The 20,784-nt window shown below is 30.8% G+C and overlaps 3 protein-coding genes and 2 long non-coding RNA genes across 16 annotated transcripts; 3 read left to right on the top strand and 2 right to left on the bottom strand.

The window, feature by feature from the left end:
• Window positions 1–314: 314 nt before the first annotated feature.
• On the top strand, window positions 315–11,761 carry LOC124952985 (myosin-2 heavy chain-like). 11 transcript variants are annotated; one of them, XM_047503734.1, is made up of 7 exons: window positions 315–1,235; window positions 1,326–1,821; window positions 1,936–2,173; window positions 2,267–2,436; window positions 2,504–3,333; window positions 7,474–7,746; window positions 9,833–10,549. In XM_047503734.1, exons 1-5 carry the CDS (start codon window positions 424–426, stop codon window positions 2,543–2,545), a joined length of 1,758 nt encoding a protein of 585 aa, XP_047359690.1. In that variant the 5' UTR covers window positions 315–423; the 3' UTR covers window positions 2,546–3,333; window positions 7,474–7,746; window positions 9,833–10,549. The 11 variants fall into 11 exon arrangements, with proteins under 11 accessions (XP_047359690.1, XP_047359689.1, XP_047359692.1 ...); XM_047503733.1 differs by lacking the exon at window positions 9,833–10,549 and adding an exon at window positions 9,247–9,825; XM_047503736.1 differs by lacking the exon at window positions 9,833–10,549 and having other exon boundaries at window positions 2,504–3,046; window positions 3,250–3,333; window positions 7,474–8,312.
• On the bottom strand, window positions 9,127–13,508 carry LOC124952996. The gene is made up of 3 exons (XR_007102079.1): window positions 13,284–13,508; window positions 11,515–12,311; window positions 9,127–9,918 (listed from the first exon to the last, which is right to left on the bottom strand). It is a non-coding gene; the product is annotated as an uncharacterized LOC124952996 (long non-coding RNA).
• LOC124952992 lies at window positions 13,060–17,850 on the top strand. 2 transcript variants are annotated; one of them, XM_047503754.1, is made up of 3 exons: window positions 13,060–13,804; window positions 15,997–16,487; window positions 16,658–17,850. In XM_047503754.1, exons 2-3 carry the CDS (start codon window positions 16,022–16,024, stop codon window positions 16,846–16,848), a joined length of 657 nt encoding a protein of 218 aa, XP_047359710.1. In that variant the 5' UTR covers window positions 13,060–13,804; window positions 15,997–16,021; the 3' UTR covers window positions 16,849–17,850. The 2 variants fall into 2 exon arrangements, with proteins under 2 accessions (XP_047359710.1, XP_047359711.1); XM_047503755.1 differs by lacking the exon at window positions 13,060–13,804 and adding an exon at window positions 14,255–15,561.
• On the bottom strand, window positions 14,767–18,909 carry LOC124952994. The gene is made up of 4 exons (XR_007102077.1): window positions 18,199–18,909; window positions 15,696–16,515; window positions 15,267–15,569; window positions 14,767–15,196 (listed from the first exon to the last, which is right to left on the bottom strand). It is a non-coding gene; the product is annotated as an uncharacterized LOC124952994 (long non-coding RNA).
• Window positions 18,609–20,613, top strand: LOC124952993. The gene is made up of 2 exons (XM_047503756.1): window positions 18,609–18,890; window positions 19,062–20,613. The coding sequence occupies exons 1-2, from the start codon at window positions 18,755–18,757 to the stop codon at window positions 19,562–19,564; spliced, it is 639 nt and encodes a 212-aa protein (XP_047359712.1). The 5' UTR covers window positions 18,609–18,754; the 3' UTR covers window positions 19,565–20,613.
• Window positions 20,614–20,784: the final 171 nt, after the last annotated feature.

Raw genomic sequence — 20,784 nt, forward strand, 5'->3', positions numbered from 1 at the left:
AATTTATATATAGTAAAATACGAATTTTAATTAAACGTTTACTTCTGGTTGGTAGACTGTGATTGCTTAAAAATAAAAAAGTGAGATTAATAAATAAAATAATTAAAATATTATTGCAAGTGTTGATAAATAAATATCGTCATTTTAAATCATACATCAATTATTAATTGAAAAATAAATCACGATAAAATACACATATGCACTTAAATATTGTTAAACATTTCTTCTTTTCTTTTCTTTTTTTTTTTTTTTTTTAAATGTATGCGATTAAAATGTTGTCATGTTAAAGCATAACGTTACCATAGTTACGTACTTGCAAAAGCATTATGGCGTCAGTGTTATTTCAATCGAGTAACCCCTCAAATAAAAAATTTTAATTTCTTAATTTCATTCACGCATTAAATCTCTAAGTGAAGTAGAAAAATGTTGCATTCTAAAGCAACTGCAGCGCTGATGCGTTTGAAGGAAATCGATAAAAAATATAAAATGAGAAAAGAGGAAATGTACATAATGAACTCGAGTACGGAAAGTGCATTAACAAGTCCATCGATGGAACATTCTATAAGAGAAAAAAAGAAATTGAATAATCTTAAAATTCCTTTAAAATCTAAACTCGACGTGAGAATGCCAAAAACACAAATAGAAGTGGAAGAGGTAGAAGAAGAATATATTTCACGTTCTACAACAAATGATAAAGTTTCTTCGATTATTGTGATTGACGTAGAAACAAAATCGGCGAAAAACATAGATGAAGAATTTTCTAATAATACGTCATCATCATTGATCGAAACCAATGAGAATATCTCAACGAGATCTAATGAAAAAGTAGTTTCTAATATTGATAAAAATGAAAGTATTGAAATTGACGAAAATAAAGAAGAAATGTCGGAAAAGGAAATTAAAATGGATAACGAAGATAAAGAGATTATCGTCGAAGTTTTACAAGTTGATAGGGAATATAGTACTTCGAAAATTTTATCAGAAATAGAAGAATTTGAGTCGTTGCCTGTTGAGCAAGCATTAAGCTATGTCAATGATACTTTCGAAGAAGCATCGAGTACGATATTATCAACGATGAAAACAAACGATGATCCGTTATCCACGAATAAGTCGTTTAATTCGGAGGATGAGGAAGAGAAAACTATAGATGAGAACATGAGATTTGGCGTGAAGAAAGTTGATATTATATCTAAAAAGGATTTTATACTTGAACAACAGGAAGCAGATAATTCAGGGTACGTGAATGATATAAACTTTTTTTTTTCAAATGTTTACAAAATAATATTTTAGATATTCTTTTCAATATTTATTTTTATATTTACAAGTGAAAAACAGATTGTTGAGTTGGTACCACCGAAATTAATAGAAAACACTAGTGAATGTGAAATAGGTCTTAACAAAGAATTATCGAATTATGTTAAAACAATTGAAAGTATCGAAGGGGACGTAAGCGACATTACACCTGTTCAATTATTAAGATCGTCGAAACAGACAGAGATATCTTCGCGAAGTTATAAAAAAAAATATAAACGTCGTCCATCAACAACGAAGGATAATAACGAAGATTCTTCTAAGAGTGATAAGACAGAATCTTTAGTAACATCGAAGAGTAATCGTCGATCGCCAAAATTGACGTTGAAGAATGATATTAAAAAAATAAACAATTCTTTAGATGACAAAACAATTCTTTTTGAAAATAACGAGCAACGAAATACCGACGATAAAGGAAAGAAATTATCCGATAAAGATAAAGATTCTAACATTATAATATCTTCTAATAATGATCGTTTTCATCGGACGAATAATAATCTACGATTTGCGGTATGATAAAATTATAAAAATAATTTTCCACCTTGTTACAATATGTCTCCATATTGATTCATTATCGATCATGATTAACATTTAATATGTTATTATTTTTATAAATTATAACAGACTAAACGGAAAAAGAAAAGGACAAAATCACATAGATCCTCAAGAATCGATAAGACAACAGATTTTAACGAAAAGAAATTCTCTAGATTCGATATCAAACAAATGTATCGTCTTCAAAAACAAATATCGAAACTTGTCGGTGAACTTCGGTTGTACGATAATTCTTCTTCTAAGAAATTAGATCCAGTTTTGTTCAAACCTCTCGATTTTCCAAACATTATCAACTATATACGTCCTGGTAAAATGTTTCTTCAAGAACTATAAACCTTATGTTACATGTTCATGTTTCATTTTATTTCATTTTCTTTCTTTTTTTTTTTTTAATTTATAGATAGAAATTTTGAATTAACGAAAGAAGATCCTTACATCGGATTTGATGAAAAACTTGCTACGATAAGACAATGGCTCAAAGATCAATACATTTTCTATCAAGTTCGTAGTAACTTAGTACAGATAATTAACGAGAAATACGTTCCCATGAGTCTCGAAGATGCAAAGACGGTGAGATAATCGATCAATTTTCCAATTAATCTCAATATCGCCATGATAAATAATTTTGATATTCTAGGTAATACGTCAATTACAAAAAACAAAAGTCGAAGCGAGATAATGATTATTTACAAAATAATTATTTAGCTCAAGAAAAAGATCGAATGAATTTATAAATACGATTTACGTTTTCTTACCGAGCGAACTAATTTTTTTTATCTCCTTATGGAGTCTATATATATATATATTTTTTTTTTTATCTATATATTATAATCATTGTGTTTTACTAAACAGATAATAAAGTATTATTGAGTATAAAAAAAAAAAAGAAGAAAATTTTAGTATAAAGTTCGATACCGTAGTATACAGTATATCATCACGTATAACAACTTTATATGACTAGATGTAAAAATTCATGCTCATTTTGATGAACTTCGATCAATGAGAGAGTCTACCTTTGCTAGAATTCATCGGACCAAGCCGATATGCACGTGCGTATAACGGATGCGCAATGGTCCGATGCGTGGGGGTGATCGCCGGCTTACTTCCATTGATGTGCCATAGTCACGCTCAGTTCTCTCCTTCTCCTGTAGTGTTCTACGAACCTTCTCCGTGTCGAAAGGTTTCAGCTAACTTCCTGATACGATACATTGCTATTATTATCTTGATATGCTTCTCTATTAGTTTTTTCTCGTCTGAAATATATGCAAAAATTTGTTAATGCATTGTCAATTAATTATTTAATCTTAAATATTAATTATGATGGTGTTATCACATTTTTATTCGTATTAAATATTATCGTAGTAACTTTAAAAATTTTCTAAGGCAACTTATAGAAGAAAAGAAAAAGTATAAACAAAGAGGAAAAGGCGCCCGGGCTTTCAGGATCCATCTCAACAGTTTTTTTCGGTAAGTTTTCGTATTGATTAACTGTTTATATTGTCAAATTTTTATCGTCAACTAGAGTCACTTGTGTAGCATTTTTAATGCTAAACGAAATTTTATATATATATATATATATATTTGTTTGAATTTCCACGTGAATTCGAATTGTAACGCGACGCAACAAAAAAGATTAAAATCTTGAGAAAGAAAAAGTAATTTTGTTGAAGATAATTTTGATAAAACATTGGCACATTATATAAATGCATAGCTGCTTAATTGTCTTCCTGTTTTGCTTTTATAAAATGCTTATATGCAATATAAATGATATATGTTAGAAATCGCATGTTGCAATGAAATAGGAGCGATTCCGTTGTTGGATACATTTCAAAATCCTGACACAACATTTTATCCTTCGAAGGAAATGAATCGAGGTTGTACGTGAATGACGTTTCACCTATGCAAGACAATTTTTTTTTTTAGTTTCTTCGAGGTCTCATCAAAACGAGGAAATAGCTTCGATCTTTGAAATAAGATTTTATAATATCCGCTTCTTTGAAAAATCTTTATAAGATATATTATCCGCAGGTCATCTTCCTTATTATTGTATAAAATGGAAGAGATTTCTTTCTTCTTTTTTTTTTTCCTTTTTTATATCTATAATTTTGTTTACGAATGAGAGATTATGAGAGAGATATTAGATATTGCGATAGAACTTTTCTACATAATTTTTTTTTCTTTTACTTGTAATAATATTGTTATTTGATGCGTTCACACATACTCCGTTTTTTTTTCTTTCTTCCTTTTTTTTTTTTTATATCCTCATTGAACTCTTTTTGCTAAAAATAATATCATAATACAGCCTTTAGAGAAAGGTCAGGGCAGTAGTTAGAGAGGTCAACCGAGTGCAACGCAAGTGTCTATATTGAATCGATCGATCAGTCACACGCATCGTATGTGCCCCTGTAATATTAATTAATTATATCACCTGTAATTTTTATTTACTATATTAACGGGTCATTTAGAGAACCTTTTTGACTTTGGCTTTAGTCTTCATAGGATATAGATATCACTTTATACCACTATGTAAATATTTTACATTCTAACTTAATTAATACACATGTATCTTGTACTTATATAAACGTAGAAAATCAGCAAAGTGTTATTAAAAAAATCTCGATTGGAACGAGCAATTAGTTGAACTTCGATATTTATGATCCAGGATATTTGTAATAGATCAAATTAAAAAAAATGTTAATAGAATTCCATACGATTGACCTGCCTTCTTCTTCAGATTCATTTATCTTGTGTTTTGCTAATTAAGAAAAAATTACATTTCTTTATCTAATCGATGACAGATATCTTCTATCTTTTTTATGTTGCAATCGATGAGTTGGACGATACGTATTTCATTTTATGTTTGTTCGTAATTCGCTAAGAAAAACATTTCTATAGAAGTATCCTTGAAATCTTTTTCTTTTTTTTTGCTTTTTCTTTTTTTTACATACTCTACTATCTGTAAACAGAAAAAAAAATATATATATATATACATATTTTTATCATTTATTTCTTCATATTCATTCTTTCTTTTTCTTCGAAGTTATGTTAGATCGAAGATTTCTACAGTATAGATCGTAATCCGTTAATGAATCGTTTAAATATTAAACTATAAAAATATTCTTGAATCGTCTGAATTTTTCTCAATTCGCAGATTTAGATTCAATCAATTTAAAATTGTTTATCAAAATCAACTTTCTTAACGGGAATTATAATTTCGAGCGAGTCACAAGAAATAATGATTCGAAAGTAGATCTAGTCACATAAAAGTTTGGGAAGACTTGCGTTAGAGTATGTAGTATAATAATCAAAGAAAGATAAAAGAGAGAGAGAGAGAGAGAGAGAGAGAGAGAGAGAGAGAGAGAGAGAGAGAGAGAGAGAGAGAGAGAGAAAGAGAGAGGAAATAGTGTGGTAGCACTTACATCGATACTTTATAGATCAATAAATACATTATTAATGAAACATAGAACCCATTTGTTTTTACAAGCCGCGCATCTTTTTCTTCATATCTTTTTTTTATGGCTTCTCTGAGATCGCTTATAAGTGAATCGAAAATTACTTTGGAACGATCAGGGAGATGAGTCATCTTCTGTCTGTTCGAGGGGTTGCTTCGGATAGCCGTTGATTATGTTACTACTTCGATTGATGTTCTTTCCACGTTGAAATCTAATCGATATGCTCTGAAATGAAGTGTTAATAAAATTTAAATAAATTCTTTCCAAGAGGATGAGTATTTTCTGAAAGAAGAGAAGGCAAGCTATATCATGATATAATATATTTTTGCATATCAAATGAAAGATAAAAGAGAAAGAGAGAAAGAGAGAGAGAGAGAGAGAGACAGCAACAGGAGGATAGAAATAGTCCATGTTGCTTTCGACCATGCCTCGAGCACTGGTCGTTTCGTTTTTCAAAATAAAGTTACTTTGCACTCTTTCCTCCTTTTGTATGGCGTCGTAGAACAGGCGACTAAAAATACGTTTTACTCGATGAAAGAGAAAAATGGTCTCATGGTTTCAGGATCATGAAGGTTGAAAGTTCATTGCACGTTATGTACACATTTAACATATAAACATATTATTTCTCAAATCTAACAAAGGATATACCTATCTGTAAATAACAAATGAAAGAGAAACATATTGAGAATCATAAAATAAAATAAAGAATTTTCTCGAACGAGACAGGTTTAAAATAATGTTTGCCAAGTCCATTTACCTAGTCCAATCTGTTTCCACTGTTCACTGAACTCAACGAAGACAATATCATTGTATAGAAAGTACAATGGCTTTTCATTCACAGTATTGACGTACGAAAAAGATTTTACTTTTCATTAACTACAATTCCTTCAGCATTCCAATATTTCTCTGACGAATATATATACCCTTACAAATGATAATATTGTTTCTATTAAATTATATTAATTTTATTTTGCAATCAATTAAAAAAAATAACATTGTTAAATATTATTCTTATTTTGTATACAGAATTATTAAGGAAGTACGGGTGATGTTAATAAATTTTTGTTACTACTCTACATTTATATATATATACATACATAAATATATATATATATATATATACATACATTTATATATATATATATATATATATATATATATGTGTATGTATATGAATTGTATGTATATATGCTGACCGCACTGTACGCGAGACGGCGAGACGGCTTCATGCGGTGTTATAACGTGGCGGGAGAAATAGGCGGTTAAAACGGCGCTCCCACGAGCCACCAACCAACAACAACGATGCCGACATCTTCTGACGTTGCCGGCGTCATCGACCACCATGATCCCTCTTTAGCTTGTCTCTCTTTCTCCTTCTCTTTCTCTTTCCCTTTCTCTCTTTCGTTTCCCTTCTTCCTTTGTCATATTTACTGTCTGTTTCTTTGTTGCACTCACGTGTACCCATGAATAACATAGAAAAAGAAAGAGAAAACTACGTGTGCATATGTATGTGTGTGTGTGTGTGTGTGTGTGTGTGTGTGTGTGTGTGTTTGTATGTATATGCGTGAAAAGTGAACAGAGCGTGACAGATCACAGAAAGGCACCACACAAATTCTCTCCCTCACCGAGGGATTCACTGAGATTTCAGTAGTCACGATAATAATCTTTAAATCCAATTACTGTTCGTTGTATTATTACTATACACGATTATGACAAGTTTTTATTACTAGATAAGATTAGAATACGGCCATTGTTTATAAGATCATTGACCGAAGCTTTTGATTTTACTGAGAGCCCGAGAAGATAAAGAGTATTTATTATGTCAAAGAAGAAGAAATGACTTTTTAATCATCAATGACAAGAATCAGGGAACATTGTGTGACATAGATAAAATTTCATTTGAGATACAGTGATCGTCGTGACTTTGTTCGTTTGAAATGTTATTATTAGAACTGGTCATCGTTACTTTGTTCGACCATTCCTTATTTCCATTCACTAACAATAAGAGAGATATTATTGCTTTTGTATATTTGATGATCGTCGATAATGCAGGTTCCTGTCATCCCTTTTAACTTTTATTATTCGTTCATTGTCTTCGAAGGTTTCATAAGTATTTCTTATTCTTCTTGTTCTTGTTCTTCTTCTTCTTCTTCAGACTCTGTTGTCTTCCTTCCGTCAATCTTTCCTTTCTTTCTCTGGGAGTCCCTCAGAAAGGCCTCTCGCTTTCGCACTGGATCACCTTGGTCGACGACGACGACGACTCTTCACCTTACTTATTATTACTACTTCGAACGAGCGAGATCGAATCTCTCTCATAAAATCAATGTAAAGAACTCTTTTCCTTTCTTTTCCTGCGAGTACCTGCAAACGTCATCAAAAAATAACGGGAGTCGAACTCTACTTCCAATAGAAAAGGAAAAAAAAACATGTAAGGATAAGCAAAATGAAAATATAAGTGCATCGACTTCTTTCTCTCTCTCTCTCTCTCTCTTTCTCTCTCAGATACATTGGTATCTTCAATACCTGCACCTGCAAATGTGAAAGAGATTTAGAGAAGAAGAGAGAAAGAAAAAAATACTTACAAAATCATTTGAATTGAATTATTGAGAGAAATAGAATGAGAACATAAAGTACGGCAGCTCTTGTTCGAGAGTCAACACGCGAAAGGAATGATTTTCACCATGTAACATTCGATCCTGAATATAACCCGTTTACGTCGCCCACGCAATATTTCTAATCTCTCAACGACTCGATTTCTTAACACATAGGGTGCATTTTAATTACTATTGCAAACTAGTCGCAATATAATTAGATGTAAAACGATAAAAAATAAATAAATATATACAATTTTTTCTTTATCAAACTTTTTTTTTTCAAGAAAAGAAAAAAAAAAGAAATGATTTTGAATATCGAAGATTTAACTATACGAATCAATACCTTCATATCAAAGGGACACCCTGTATATATGTATATATATATATATATATATATATATATATATATATACACACACACATATAAGTGATACACTTCGCATAATCATGGAACCGTATTCGCTATAATGTATTTGTTTGTATGTGTTTATTACGAAATCCAACCGAGTTACCCAAGATCCCGATGTGACCGGCAGTTTCTCTTTGTTCCACTGACTGCCTTCTAAATAATCAAACAAATCTGTATGTATTCCCTCGTTGGTTTCGATGGGTACGTTTCGATGCGTTTCCGTTTGTAGAGAAGTCGGTAATCCGATAAAAATCTTCAACATTTAGCAATAAAGAAATATTATGTACTTCCGGCCGATCTTAAAGATAATTCACTTTCAACGTGATATTTTCAATAGAAAAATAAAAATTAGAAGATTTATTTTATATCATCTCCTTATAGGGAAGATCTAATACATTGTACTTCTTCATCCTGTTGTCTCAAATGTACTTGCTTATACGTAGGACAATATAAGAGGACAGACCAACTGGAATCCAGTCGAGCAAAGACCACCAGTTTACGTACTGCAGGTTGCATAACGGTTTCGCACAACATCCAGTATGTAGTATCCAATGTCTGTGCAAAAGAAAAAAATGTCTATGCATATATAATATATATATATATATATATATATATATATATATATATACACTCACACACAATATATATATATATGTATATATATATATTCATCGGTCGTATACATTTGATTCGAATCGCACGCGCGCGCACAAGAGAGAAAGAGAACGGAAGAGAAATAAAAAGAAACGAGTTTTAAGTAACTTTACTTTTAAATAATGTCTATCGATCAGATAGATCTATTCTTTTATTTTCTTTCCAACGAGTTCATAGATAATGTTTAATCGTTGTTAAATTCTATTTCGTTATTATAAAAGTGTCATGTTATATGTGTTTTTCAAACATTATCTACATTGAAATATTCTAGAACAAGGTACGCGGCAAACAGTGAATTTAATATCGACGAGTTTCAAATAATAAATCACACTGGGAACGTCAAATCGTTCAACTGGAACAACTGTGACAGTCGGTTAACGAGAAAATCATAGACTCTCAAGTGCGTTCAAGCAGAAAAATATTTCTTCCTAGATCTATTAATAAACCAAATAGAGTATTGTTATATTAAATTTAATATATTTATTTTAACGCTTATGATCAAAATAAGAAAAAGAAGAAGAAAAAATAAATCGTGAGATACGAAATGAATCCTCGAAGTAGTCTTCTACGTTGTATCTCGTCATAAAACGAATTGGAATTAGTCACCTATCTTGTTCCTTCGAACGTCCAGAATAATTAATGAGGAAAGTATGCAAATTTAAAAAATAAATAAATGTTGTATGTGTATAGGTGTTTTCGTCTGTAGTCAGGAATATTACCGTTCGGTTGTCGAGCATTAAATTATATATCACAAAGACAACTTCTACTTCTTCTTCTTCTTTTTCTTCTTCTTCTTCTTCTTCTTCTTTGGTACAACCGCATCTTCGTTTTCCTAAGGTTATACCTTTTGCTTTAAGATTCAAGTCTCTCGACCACAAACGACTCACTCCATTTCATGTGAAAGTACTCGCTCCTAAGATCATCGGATATCTTCGTGTACTTCCTAAAAGAAAAAAAGAAAGAAAAAAGGAGAGTGAATCAAAGTATATTATGCTTATTTGATCGCTATAAAATTGATCGTCGGAATATAAAATAAAAAAGAATAGAGCAAAGAACATCATTGTGCTTCAAGTCTTCTACTACCGTATTTTACTTTCACACGTTCGAAGATAGAAACGAGCAATACGTTTATTTTGAAGGATTTGATTTTATCTTAAGAAAGAAAATTAATAGGTACGAAAGTCGCACACACAATTGGGATTAGAGAGAGAGAGAGAGAAAGAGAGAGTGTCATCATAAACCACTTTTGAGAATGAATCTCAACTTTAATAGATTGAAAAAAGAAACGAGATCAAGAAAGGAGAATCTCTTCCAATGTGAAAGAGCTCTGTATTTGCAATTAATTGGGAATCAAATTTATATCATGTTACTGAGGAAGAAATTTTTTAAAGAAAAGATGAGAGCAGACGAAATACCATTCGCGCGCACACGCGCACGTGCAATTAAAATATGCATTATTTATAAGAGAAAAATGTAAATTTATCGTCGAAGTTGAAAGTATTAAGATATATAAATGCGAGACGATGTTTTTCTTCTTCTTCTATTAATAATAATAATAATAATAATGATAATAATAATAATAATAATAATAATAATAATAATAATAATAACAATAATAATAATAATAATAATAATAACAATAATAATAATAATAATAATAATAGTAATAATAATAATAATATATATACATATATATTCTCACATAAGTCTCGTACTATTAAACATGAAACTTTGTTACAAGAAAAGAAAGAAAACCCTTTCTCAAAAAAGGAAAAAAAGAAAATAATCAATTAAGCAAAAGAAAATGACAATATTTTCTTATAAAGTCTCTCTACCGCAATTCAATTTGTAATAACTTTCTAAATCTTATTCTCTATTTAAGTTTAACGACCTATAATATTATCGTAATATGATTAAACCCTTATAATATTCAACTTCTTAGTAGATATTTCAACGTGTTGCTTTTGTGAAAGTGTTCGACCCGCGTTAAATTCGTCTGGACGCCCACGATACGAGGATCCGCGATAGCGAACACGTTCCCCAGGTAGAAGAAGAGTAAGAAAAAGAAGAGAAGAAGAGAAAAAGAAGGAGGAGGTGAGGGTGGAGGTAGAGTTGATGGAGGAGGAGGAGGAGGAAGGCCGGTTACACTTTTCTCTTATGTAATGCAGCTTGAGGTTTCTGCTCGGTCTAGCGTATACAAGAGCCGCCTTACAAACTGAAAACAAAACGAAGAGGGCATTGTTTCCATACGTACGGCAATGTTGTTTCTTCGTCGTTCATAACGAATAAAGAAAGATTTTAATGGAGAAAGCGATTCGATAAGAAAGAAAAACCAGTGTCGTTTCATCGATTTTCTATTAATTCGTTACACTCTATTTGAATAATGCTATTTCCTTACTTATACTGTCCAATTTCTTTAAAAAAAAAATAATTAATATTAATACAAATTATAATTTTATCGTGTAAAGGGTTAACTGGAATACACACACACACACACACATATATGCGTGTACAGATATATATATATAATTATACGTACTCGCAATTATTCGCACGTAAAATGTACGAGCTCTTAAGGTTACGACCTTACCCGATGAACAACGCCATCAGGAGTGTAGAATGCTGTGAAGGTTTCATCGAAGAAAACCGGTATTAAGAGTCAATGAGAACTGGTTCGTGAAGAGAATATGATGTCACTTTCATCACGTATATACACATATACCTGAAAACAAAAAAAAAAGAGAAAAGGTAAGGTAAATGAGTGTTATACGTTGATCGAATAGTAAGAGATAGATTAAGAGAAGAGTTAGATTTTGGTTTTCTACGTCTCAGGGACACATTGTGAAGTCCTTTATTATTCTATGAGCTTACACGAAAGAGTATCATTTATTAAGGCGCAAGAATAAATTTATTGGTCAAGATTCTTCAAAAAGGTTCATGACTGTTCAATAGTATTTAATACATTTTGATTGTTCTTTCAAAAAAAAAAAAAAAAAGAAAAAAAAAAAAGAAAAGGAAAATAAAAAAGAAGAAGAAGAAAGGAAAACAAAAAAAAAATTGACTCCTGCTTGATACACGAAACAGGAAGGAAAAAGAGACGATCTTTTCTTCATCGGTTCACTTCATGAATTCACGACTACTTTCGACAAGATAGAAGGGAGTCGAGGGTTCACCTTTCACCCTCGAGTAACTGTATAACGATGGAAAGTCAGATTATGCCAGGAGAGGTAGACGCCTGGTTAAAACCTGCTTCGATTACGCGTCGATTACTGGACTATCACGATGAACACGAAGGAGAGAGGCTTCTCTTTCTTCTTTGTTTCACTTCTCCTCGATCTGCATTAGAACATTTATATATATGTATATGTATAGATAGTATATATATATACATGTGTGTATATATGTGTATATGTAGATATATATATATATATATATATATATATGTACAAAGATTTCTTAATATATTAACTTGAATTTAGTATTAGAAAATGATGAAGAAAGAAAAAAAAAGGAAAAAGTTTACGTAAGGATTCACGAACCGCTTCCGTTTCATTTCGTTTAACTTTCAAATGTTTCTTATCTTGATTTAACTCGTGAAAAGAATAAGACGGATGTTTCTTCAAAGCAACAATCTTCTTGATTCAATTCATCCATAATTAATCATATCAAGTTAATAAAAACTACAAGAAAAAACAGAACAAAAAAATAAATAAAAAAAAAAAACATAGAAAAGAGAAAATTTCATTTCTCAACATTTTTTCGGATAAATATGTTGAATAAATTTGATTGGCATCAAGACTTTTTAATTATAAATTGTGTATTTTGAATTGTGTTAGATAGATCGTGGATAAGATAGATGGATTATTGAATCCAGTTGAAAGCTAACTCGTTAATATCCTATTAAGTTGATAAAATTGTGAGGAGGAGAAAAAAAGATTTCATCCTTCATTAAATTCCCGGATAAAACTATTGAATCTACCTGAATAATTTGAACGTTAACTTCTAATTAACGTTTATTAACATTTCTTAATTTTAAAATAAAACTCGGAAGAGCAAGCAAGTAATTCGAGTAACTTCTCAACAGCAGTAAACTCGGTGAAGGATTTACTCGTGCAACGAGAGAACTCGATCGTGATTCAGTCTACGGAGAGCGTGGGCGTCGATAACCAAATTGTGGTAAGGTGAAAGAGAAGTTTGAGAGAGAAGGAGGGAAGGTTTATACGCTTCTCGACGACGACGCCGACGACGCCGACGACGACTACGTCGACGCTGACGATAACAACGACGACGACGTTCTCCTCACAGTACCTTCAAGTGAAAGTCGCGAATGGTTGTTCAGTCGCGCGACGACGTCCAAAGTGTTCGGATCTCGTTCGTTCGTTCGTTCGTTCGTTCGTTCCCCTACATCTACGTCCTTTTTCTTTCCATTACTTCCTTCTTTTCCTTCTTTTTTTCGCTTGGTTTCCGTCAATTCGCTGACCTTGAACGGTAAAAGACGAAGCGTATCTTCTGAACGAGGACGATCACGTACGAAACTCGTGCAAACTATAAATGGAAATGCAAGAATTTATTTACAAGTTTCTCATGTGTTATTAGAACAGAAAAATAAACAAACACACATATATATATATATATAAACAAATGAATAAATAAAAGAAGAACATAAAGAAATGTTTCTTCATTCACGGTGCATTCGGTGATAAATGAAATTCCGTTTCCCGTGGGACTATACGTACATAAAAAAGAAAAAGGGAAAAAAAAAATAAGAAGTCCGAAGTTTTACTCGAAACACGCGTTCTTCTTTTTCACAAGAGAAGCTATAATTCATCGTAAGTATTTACTGATCGTGACTTTTTATTTGTCACGCACATCTTTAAAATTTTAATAATTATACTTATCGATAGTTTGGAAGATGATATCAATATGATAATAGATCAATAAAATTATTGTCCGATATATTGGTACACTAAGCCAGTAAGTATTTTCTCTTGTAATTCTTTACAAGAGAATACAGATTTAATCAGTTTTTTATCAATTTATTTTTTTTTATATCGTTAGACACACATATTTACACACATGTATATATTACTATAACTTATTCTTATTCTTTAATCCAAGCAAATATATATATATATATATATATATATATATATATATAGCTAAATTATTTATTGATAAATGATTTTCATTAAATAAAAATTTGTTTTATTTATTTAGTTAAGAGAAAATTCATTAATATTAAACTTTCATCCATATTGGACTACTTTCTTCAATATAACATTTTTAATAGCCACTTGCGATGTTATCAGAATTACGTATATTCGTATAGGTACAGAGTAATACTCGTTCGATGGAACCAGTCATACCGGATAACTTTTTTTTTTCTTCTTTTTCATAAGGAAAAAAATATGGATAAATTCTGAGAGAACGTGCATGTTACAAGTTACATGATGTATATACATATAATATATATACATATATATATATTCTGGCTTTGTGTAACCAAGTCGAGAGTCACTCTTCAACAATTGTGAAAGGTTTAACCTCGGAGGTAGTAAAGCACCTTCGCAAATGACGATAATATCAACCCATCGAATTTGTTTCCAACCTTTCACGAATAATAGAAATGATAAAAAAACGAAGGCCTACATGCTAGTCCAAAAAAGAAAAAAAAAGAAGAAGAAAAAAAGAAAAAAAAATAGATTCAAATCGTTTCTTTTAGTAAAGTAAATCCATCAAGAATTATTTTTTTAATCGACGATTCTGCAAATATGACGAAGTTCAACAAGTTTTTCTTATATATTAACAAAAAGAGAAGAAGACATTATATAATATACTTGTAGTATGTTCACATAATTAACAAGACAAAATGATCATTGAAAATAAAGCTAGATAGCCTTTTCGTAAATGCATGAAACGTGATAAAAAGCGGTTCATCATCCCATATGTCGCTTGACCGTACCGGTTTCGAAGTTGAAAAACAGAAAACAACAACTTCTTTGACTTTACGCTAGAAATCGTCATTGTTTTCTCATTATCATCATCATCATCATTATCATCATCATCATCATCATCATCATCATCATCATCATCATCATCATCATCATCATCATCATCATCATTATCATCATCATCGTCTTCGTCGTCGTCGTCGTCGTCGTCGTTGTCATCGTCGAATGTCTTGATTATACCATAACGAACTTGGTACTTGGAGGATGAAACTAGAAAAGAAAAAAAGAAGGTAGGGGAAGATAGGATATGTTGAGACACTCTCTTGTCGTTGGTCTCTACCTGGATAAACCTGGAAAGAACTCGAGAGCCCGTTCAGCGCTGCCTGGCAACGAGTTCGCCTCCGTACGGCGAAACGACGGCAAGCGGATAAACGAACGGTGCTTCCAGGAGATCAGCCGAGCAGGAGTCCTTTCACGTAGCCCCTTCTTTTTGCGGTTATCTAACGATACGTGCGCGTTTGTTCGGTCAGCTGGTTTGCGGAATTGTTAGTGTATAGGATATAGGAGGTAGTGGTGAGAACGTAGTAGACAGGCATGGATATTTCTTGGATAGTGGCTTTAGTCGTTATATGTAGGTAAATACCTGAAAAATATTTTCTATATCCCTTTATATGCGTACTTTTCTATAATGATTTTATTATTATTAAAATATAAAGAATACTTCGATTTCAATATACAATCTTTTTTTTAAACATAATAAAAGACTCACTTATGATATAATGGATAATCATTTGTGTTTTCAAATCGTGTCTACTTCAGAATCATGTTTGACAGAGACAAAAAGATATCGATGGTATTAGACAGGTTCGCGGATTCGATTGAATGATCGATGAAATTTGGTCCATGGGTAATAACATGACTGGAAAATATTTGTCTATAATTAATATATATGTTTGTCTTTTAGCAGCTCCTTTTTAGCAGCTTGTTAAAATATTTATTTATATAAATTTAACTTATCATTCAAGATATATAACGGGCTTTTTATAAATATTATTTTTATCTCATTTCAGAACGTATCTAATCTAATAAATAAGAATGGCAAGGCAGCAGACAGCCGATCGAAATATACCTCATTTACGTGACATTTTCGGTTTTGGTAACAAATGGGAAAATGCACGTATGCAAGCCGAAGAAAAAGCTGCTGGACATGACAGCGCGGTTTCCATAGGTTCAACTTCTGGTGAAGAAGAAAGTCCGAAGAATAGTAAGAAGAAGAAGACAAGAAGACGGGACAACAGTAAGACCCTTACCGAGAGCGATGTCAAACATTTGGAAAGACATCTTTCAATGAAGAAGACGATACGTAAGAAGATAATGCGTGACCTTCAACAAGCCTTCGTTGAAGATCCTAATGAGTTCCGCGTTGATGACATACCACCGGAACAACTCAAAGCTGAAATCAATATTCAGAGTCTCAGTTTCGGTACGCCATCTCAAAAACAGGGACGCACGCGTGGCAATGCCGAGAGCACGTTTCTTGATATGCTTAGAGCAGGTGGCGGTAAGACATCATCCCTATTTCCATCCAACTGTAATTATAAATCAAAAGTCATTAAAATAATATTGAATATTTAAAGTTTGATATAGATTTACAAAAATGATTTATTGTATATATATATATATATATATATATATACATATATATATTTAACTAATTATTTTTTCTTCCAGGTTTAGAAAAAAATGGTACAGACGGTGATAGGGATTCTGGACACGGTGGTTCGCCAACAAGAGAAACACCTAGTGCCCAAGATACCGATGATGAATGTAGCTATAGCTATGACACTCCAACAGCGATGCCTCCGAAAAAGAGCGGCAACTTTTGGAGACGTTTTACTATGAAAAATCGTAATAAACGATAAGGATGAATCGTGTGATGATTTCATTCGAGAGTTTCGTTGACCAAACGCGAGGACACAAACTCTATATCGATATTTATTAATTTCCACCCTTTATATTACCATCGTACCAATGTAGTTCAAGCAGAGATTTGCAACTGTGATATGCATTAAAATCCAGTCCTACCCCTTTCGGAGAAAGATTCCTCATCCTCATTCTTCTCTTCTCTTCTCTTCTCTTCTCTTCTCTCTTTCCTCTTCTCTCTCTCTCTCTTCCTCCCTCCCTCTCTCCCTTCTTCCCTCTCTCCCTTTCTTCCCCCCTTCTTTCCTCTCTCCCTTTCTCCCTCCCTTCTTTCCTCTCTCCCTCTCTCTCTCCCTCTCTTTCTCTCTCCCTTTTCTTAGTTTTCATTGTAAGATTTTAAGAAGTTTCCAAAGAAGCTTTATCATAAAAAGCATCGAGTTAGAGACCAAGTCTATTTTAAGAGATTAAAATACCCATGAGTACACGCACAAAATAATATGAATAGTATAATTTGAATAGTATAAGCATATCAAGGAACATTGTAAGACATTCGTTATTCGATATCTCTCAAATTCTCATGTCAATGACAATCACATATTATTATGCATAATTGAAGAATAATATAACAATAAATCATATCTAGTAATAAAATGTAACATACAAAAGTTTCAAACATTTTCTATTTGTATACAATATACATACATCAAATCTATTCTTTAGAAGAAAAAACTTGAAGGACCATTCTACACACTTTGTATTTTATATATTGTATAATATGGAAACTTCTTAATGATCTGTATACATGCATAATCAATTGTATTTGTAATAATAATAAGCACATGCATTTTCCGATGTTTACTTCTATTAACAAATAAGAGGAGAGTGACGAATGTGAAATATAGTTTTAGCTTCTAAGAATAGATAGTTTTCTTAATGTGTCTAAACTAAAGTGAAAATGTGAATTTTGAAAAATATATGTATAAATATATTTGACATAAGCACGACATTGATATACGTGCATATTATTAGTATTAGCTAGTCAACATCGCTCTTGAATAATAAACTTATACAGAATATCGTGATAATCTTTTGATTAAATAGGAAAGCTATGATCATGGGAATGAAAGCTTTTTGCAATTATAAGATGTTTAAAATATCGCTTTAAAGAAAAAAATTTATATTACATTTGTAACCAACTCAATCAATTTCTTAAATACCTTTCTTAATCAGAACACACTTTTTATTATAAAATAAATCTGTTCCCTCAGCTTTACAATTAAACGAAATATATAAAATATTATTGTTAAAATAATTAAAAGATAAGTTTTACTTAAAAGATGTTTAATATTTACCTAAATATCTTCTGGCCCTTTAGTGATTATAATCGCCACTTTTTTTATATCCTTCAATATATTAAGTAATTTATTATCAAGTAAAAAAGAATTTACTTGTCGCTAGAATCATTCATTTTTATTTGGCGATATAAGATATTATATTTTGCCACTGTGATCTTATTTCAAATAATTTAGATCCATTGATTAGTACCAAATTGAAACAAAATAACATTAATAATAAAAGTTAACATTTAAATTATATAAGTATATACAATTTTTACAAATAATTATACGTTGGAACGAGAATTTTAAATTTTTGTTACTTGCTATTCATTGTTACGAATTTATTCCGCAGAGTGGTGCCACCTATGCATTAAAGATATCATTTATAGAGGCATCCATCTTTAAAATGTATAGGCAATATATGCATTTAGTGTGTAGTGCGTTTAAAGTTTATATTAACGAGAAATTCGAAGATAGAACAAACGTGAGTGAAATTAAATACGATCGTGACAATAAATAATCACGATAATTTAAATAACGATTGTTTATACGTAATTGAAAGTTAAATACAATGGGAAAGTCACGAAATGGAAAGACGGCAGTTATCTTGACGTTAATTGCTTTTATATTTGTGGTTATTGCATTCACCACACCCAATTGGCTTGAAACGGATGGTAAATTAGAGAATCCAACATTTAGAAAAATTGGTAAATAATCTTTATCATTTAATTGTTCCAAATGTATTTTTATATTCTCGTTAATTAATATTCTTAATTAAATATTTTTATTTGAATTTAAAAGAATATGTCATCCATAATGAGTCAGAGACTCCAATGATTACGATGGTAAATATTAAATGATTATTTTCTTTCTCTTAGGCTTATGGCAGGTTTGCTTCCAAGGTTTTGAAGATCCACATCATCTCTATGATACTAGATTCTATGGTTGCTGGTGGGTTTTTGAAGAAGAATATTATATCATTCACGATATTCTTTTACCCGACTTCTTCGTCGCAACACAATTTTTCTTTACTCTGTGTATGACATTATTATTAATCGCTGGATTTTTAACTATAACGTATACTTGCTGTTCTCGACATCATGAAAAATTTCAATTGCTTTTATGGGCAACTGGAGGATCTTTAAATTTAGCTGGATTATGCGGCATTATTTCTGTTATAATATTTGGTGCCAGGGGTGATGGACGTGATTGGTTGCCCAATTGGGAACACAATGATGTCAGTTGGTCATTCGCTTTAGCAGTTGTTGGTAGCTTCACAGCAATTGCCTCTGGTATACTCTTTTTAATTGAAGGGCGTAGATATAAAAAGAAAGTAGAACGAATATTGAATGAAGAACAAAAAACGCACACTACTATTTAATGCATTCTTATATGATTTATGCTATTTTATTTATAGCAGAGATTAAATTAAATATTTTTAGCATTAGGGCATGTGTTCAGAAAGCATGCATTGCATAAATACAAATAAAAATCCGTCCAGGCACAAGTGCATTCGCTATATCTAATATAGTAAATTGCAATATGCCTAAATATATATTATATATATATATCATCTAAGAAATATTAGAAAGACTAATAATTGTATACATGTTAATATTACGCTTTTTTATGATTTTATATACAATGTTATATATCCAAATTTATATGTATAATGTGTTTTAAACACTTTCATAGTTATACATTTGAATCTTAAGAGATCATAAGAGACTATATTTATAAATCATGAATTCTAGAGAGTATTTAGATAAAGTTTGTTGCATTTCTTAGACTGTACATCATGTATCATTAATTCCGTCCATAATAATATTAATTTTTATAAAAAAAACAAAAAAAAAAAGGAAAACCAGTAGTATCTGTAAATATCAACTATTGTATATAAAGTTTCTATATAGTCTTAAAAAAAAAGAAAAAAAAAAGATATGCTATATTTTTTACATCATGTAACATGTATTAAAGATTAATTATTTAATAAAATCACTCTTTAAGATACTAATTACCAATTAGTATCTTAAGATTAAACGCACACTTCAAAATTTTATATACATAATATATAAATCACTGTGTTAATTTTCCCTATTGATTACTGAACAGTATATATATGTTCAGCTATTCATACCAATGTATCTTAGTTTCTGAGATATTGTTAAATTATAGAAAAATGTGTAATTGCCTTTATATTTTAAACATTAGAAACACAAATATCTTTTAAGAAACTTTTTATAGAATAACGAGCGCCTAAATATGTAATTTAGGAATCGTGAATCCGAGATCGTTTAATGAATTCTGTTCATTTTTTTTTTTTTTTATTTCTTCAATGTAAATGAACATAATTAATTTATTCTTTTTGCATGTATATATTATATATTATTTTTACAAAAATCAAAACATGAGTATTATTATTATTACTACTACTACTATTACCACTGTAATAATAATATACAATATTACAATATAATAAGAAAAAGAATTATATATGATGATAGTGATTTTATAATACTAAAAAAAAGAAAAAGTATATTTGAATGAATAAGGTACAATATTATAAACGACATTTAGTCGCTAGTTTTACATACTAATCTC

The sequence above is a fragment of the Vespa velutina genome, chromosome 11 (assembly GCF_912470025.1).
Source record: "Vespa velutina chromosome 11, iVesVel2.1, whole genome shotgun sequence".
Taxonomy (NCBI): Eukaryota; Metazoa; Arthropoda; class Insecta; order Hymenoptera; family Vespidae; genus Vespa; species Vespa velutina.

Bases quoted from the DNA above. Each gene is read 5' to 3' on its own strand.
- LOC124952993 (XM_047503756.1), top strand. From the start codon at position 18,755: ATGGGAAAGTCACGAAATGGAAAGACGGCAGTTATCTTGACGTTAATT. The intron at 18,891-19,061 runs GTAAATAATCTT...TCTTTCTCTTAG, and splicing joins TCCAACATTTAGAAAAATTG to GCTTATGGCAGGTTTGCTTC.
- LOC124952992 (XM_047503754.1), top strand. From the start codon at position 16,022: ATGGCAAGGCAGCAGACAGCCGATCGAAATATACCTCATTTACGTGAC. The intron at 16,488-16,657 runs GTAAGACATCAT...TTTTTCTTCCAG, and splicing joins TATGCTTAGAGCAGGTGGCG to GTTTAGAAAAAAATGGTACA.
- LOC124952985 (XM_047503730.1), top strand. From the start codon at position 424: ATGTTGCATTCTAAAGCAACTGCAGCGCTGATGCGTTTGAAGGAAATC. The intron at 2,174-2,266 runs GTAAAATGTTTC...TTTAATTTATAG, and splicing joins TATCAACTATATACGTCCTG to ATAGAAATTTTGAATTAACG. The intron at 2,437-2,503 runs GTGAGATAATCG...TTGATATTCTAG, and splicing joins GTCTCGAAGATGCAAAGACG to GTAATACGTCAATTACAAAA.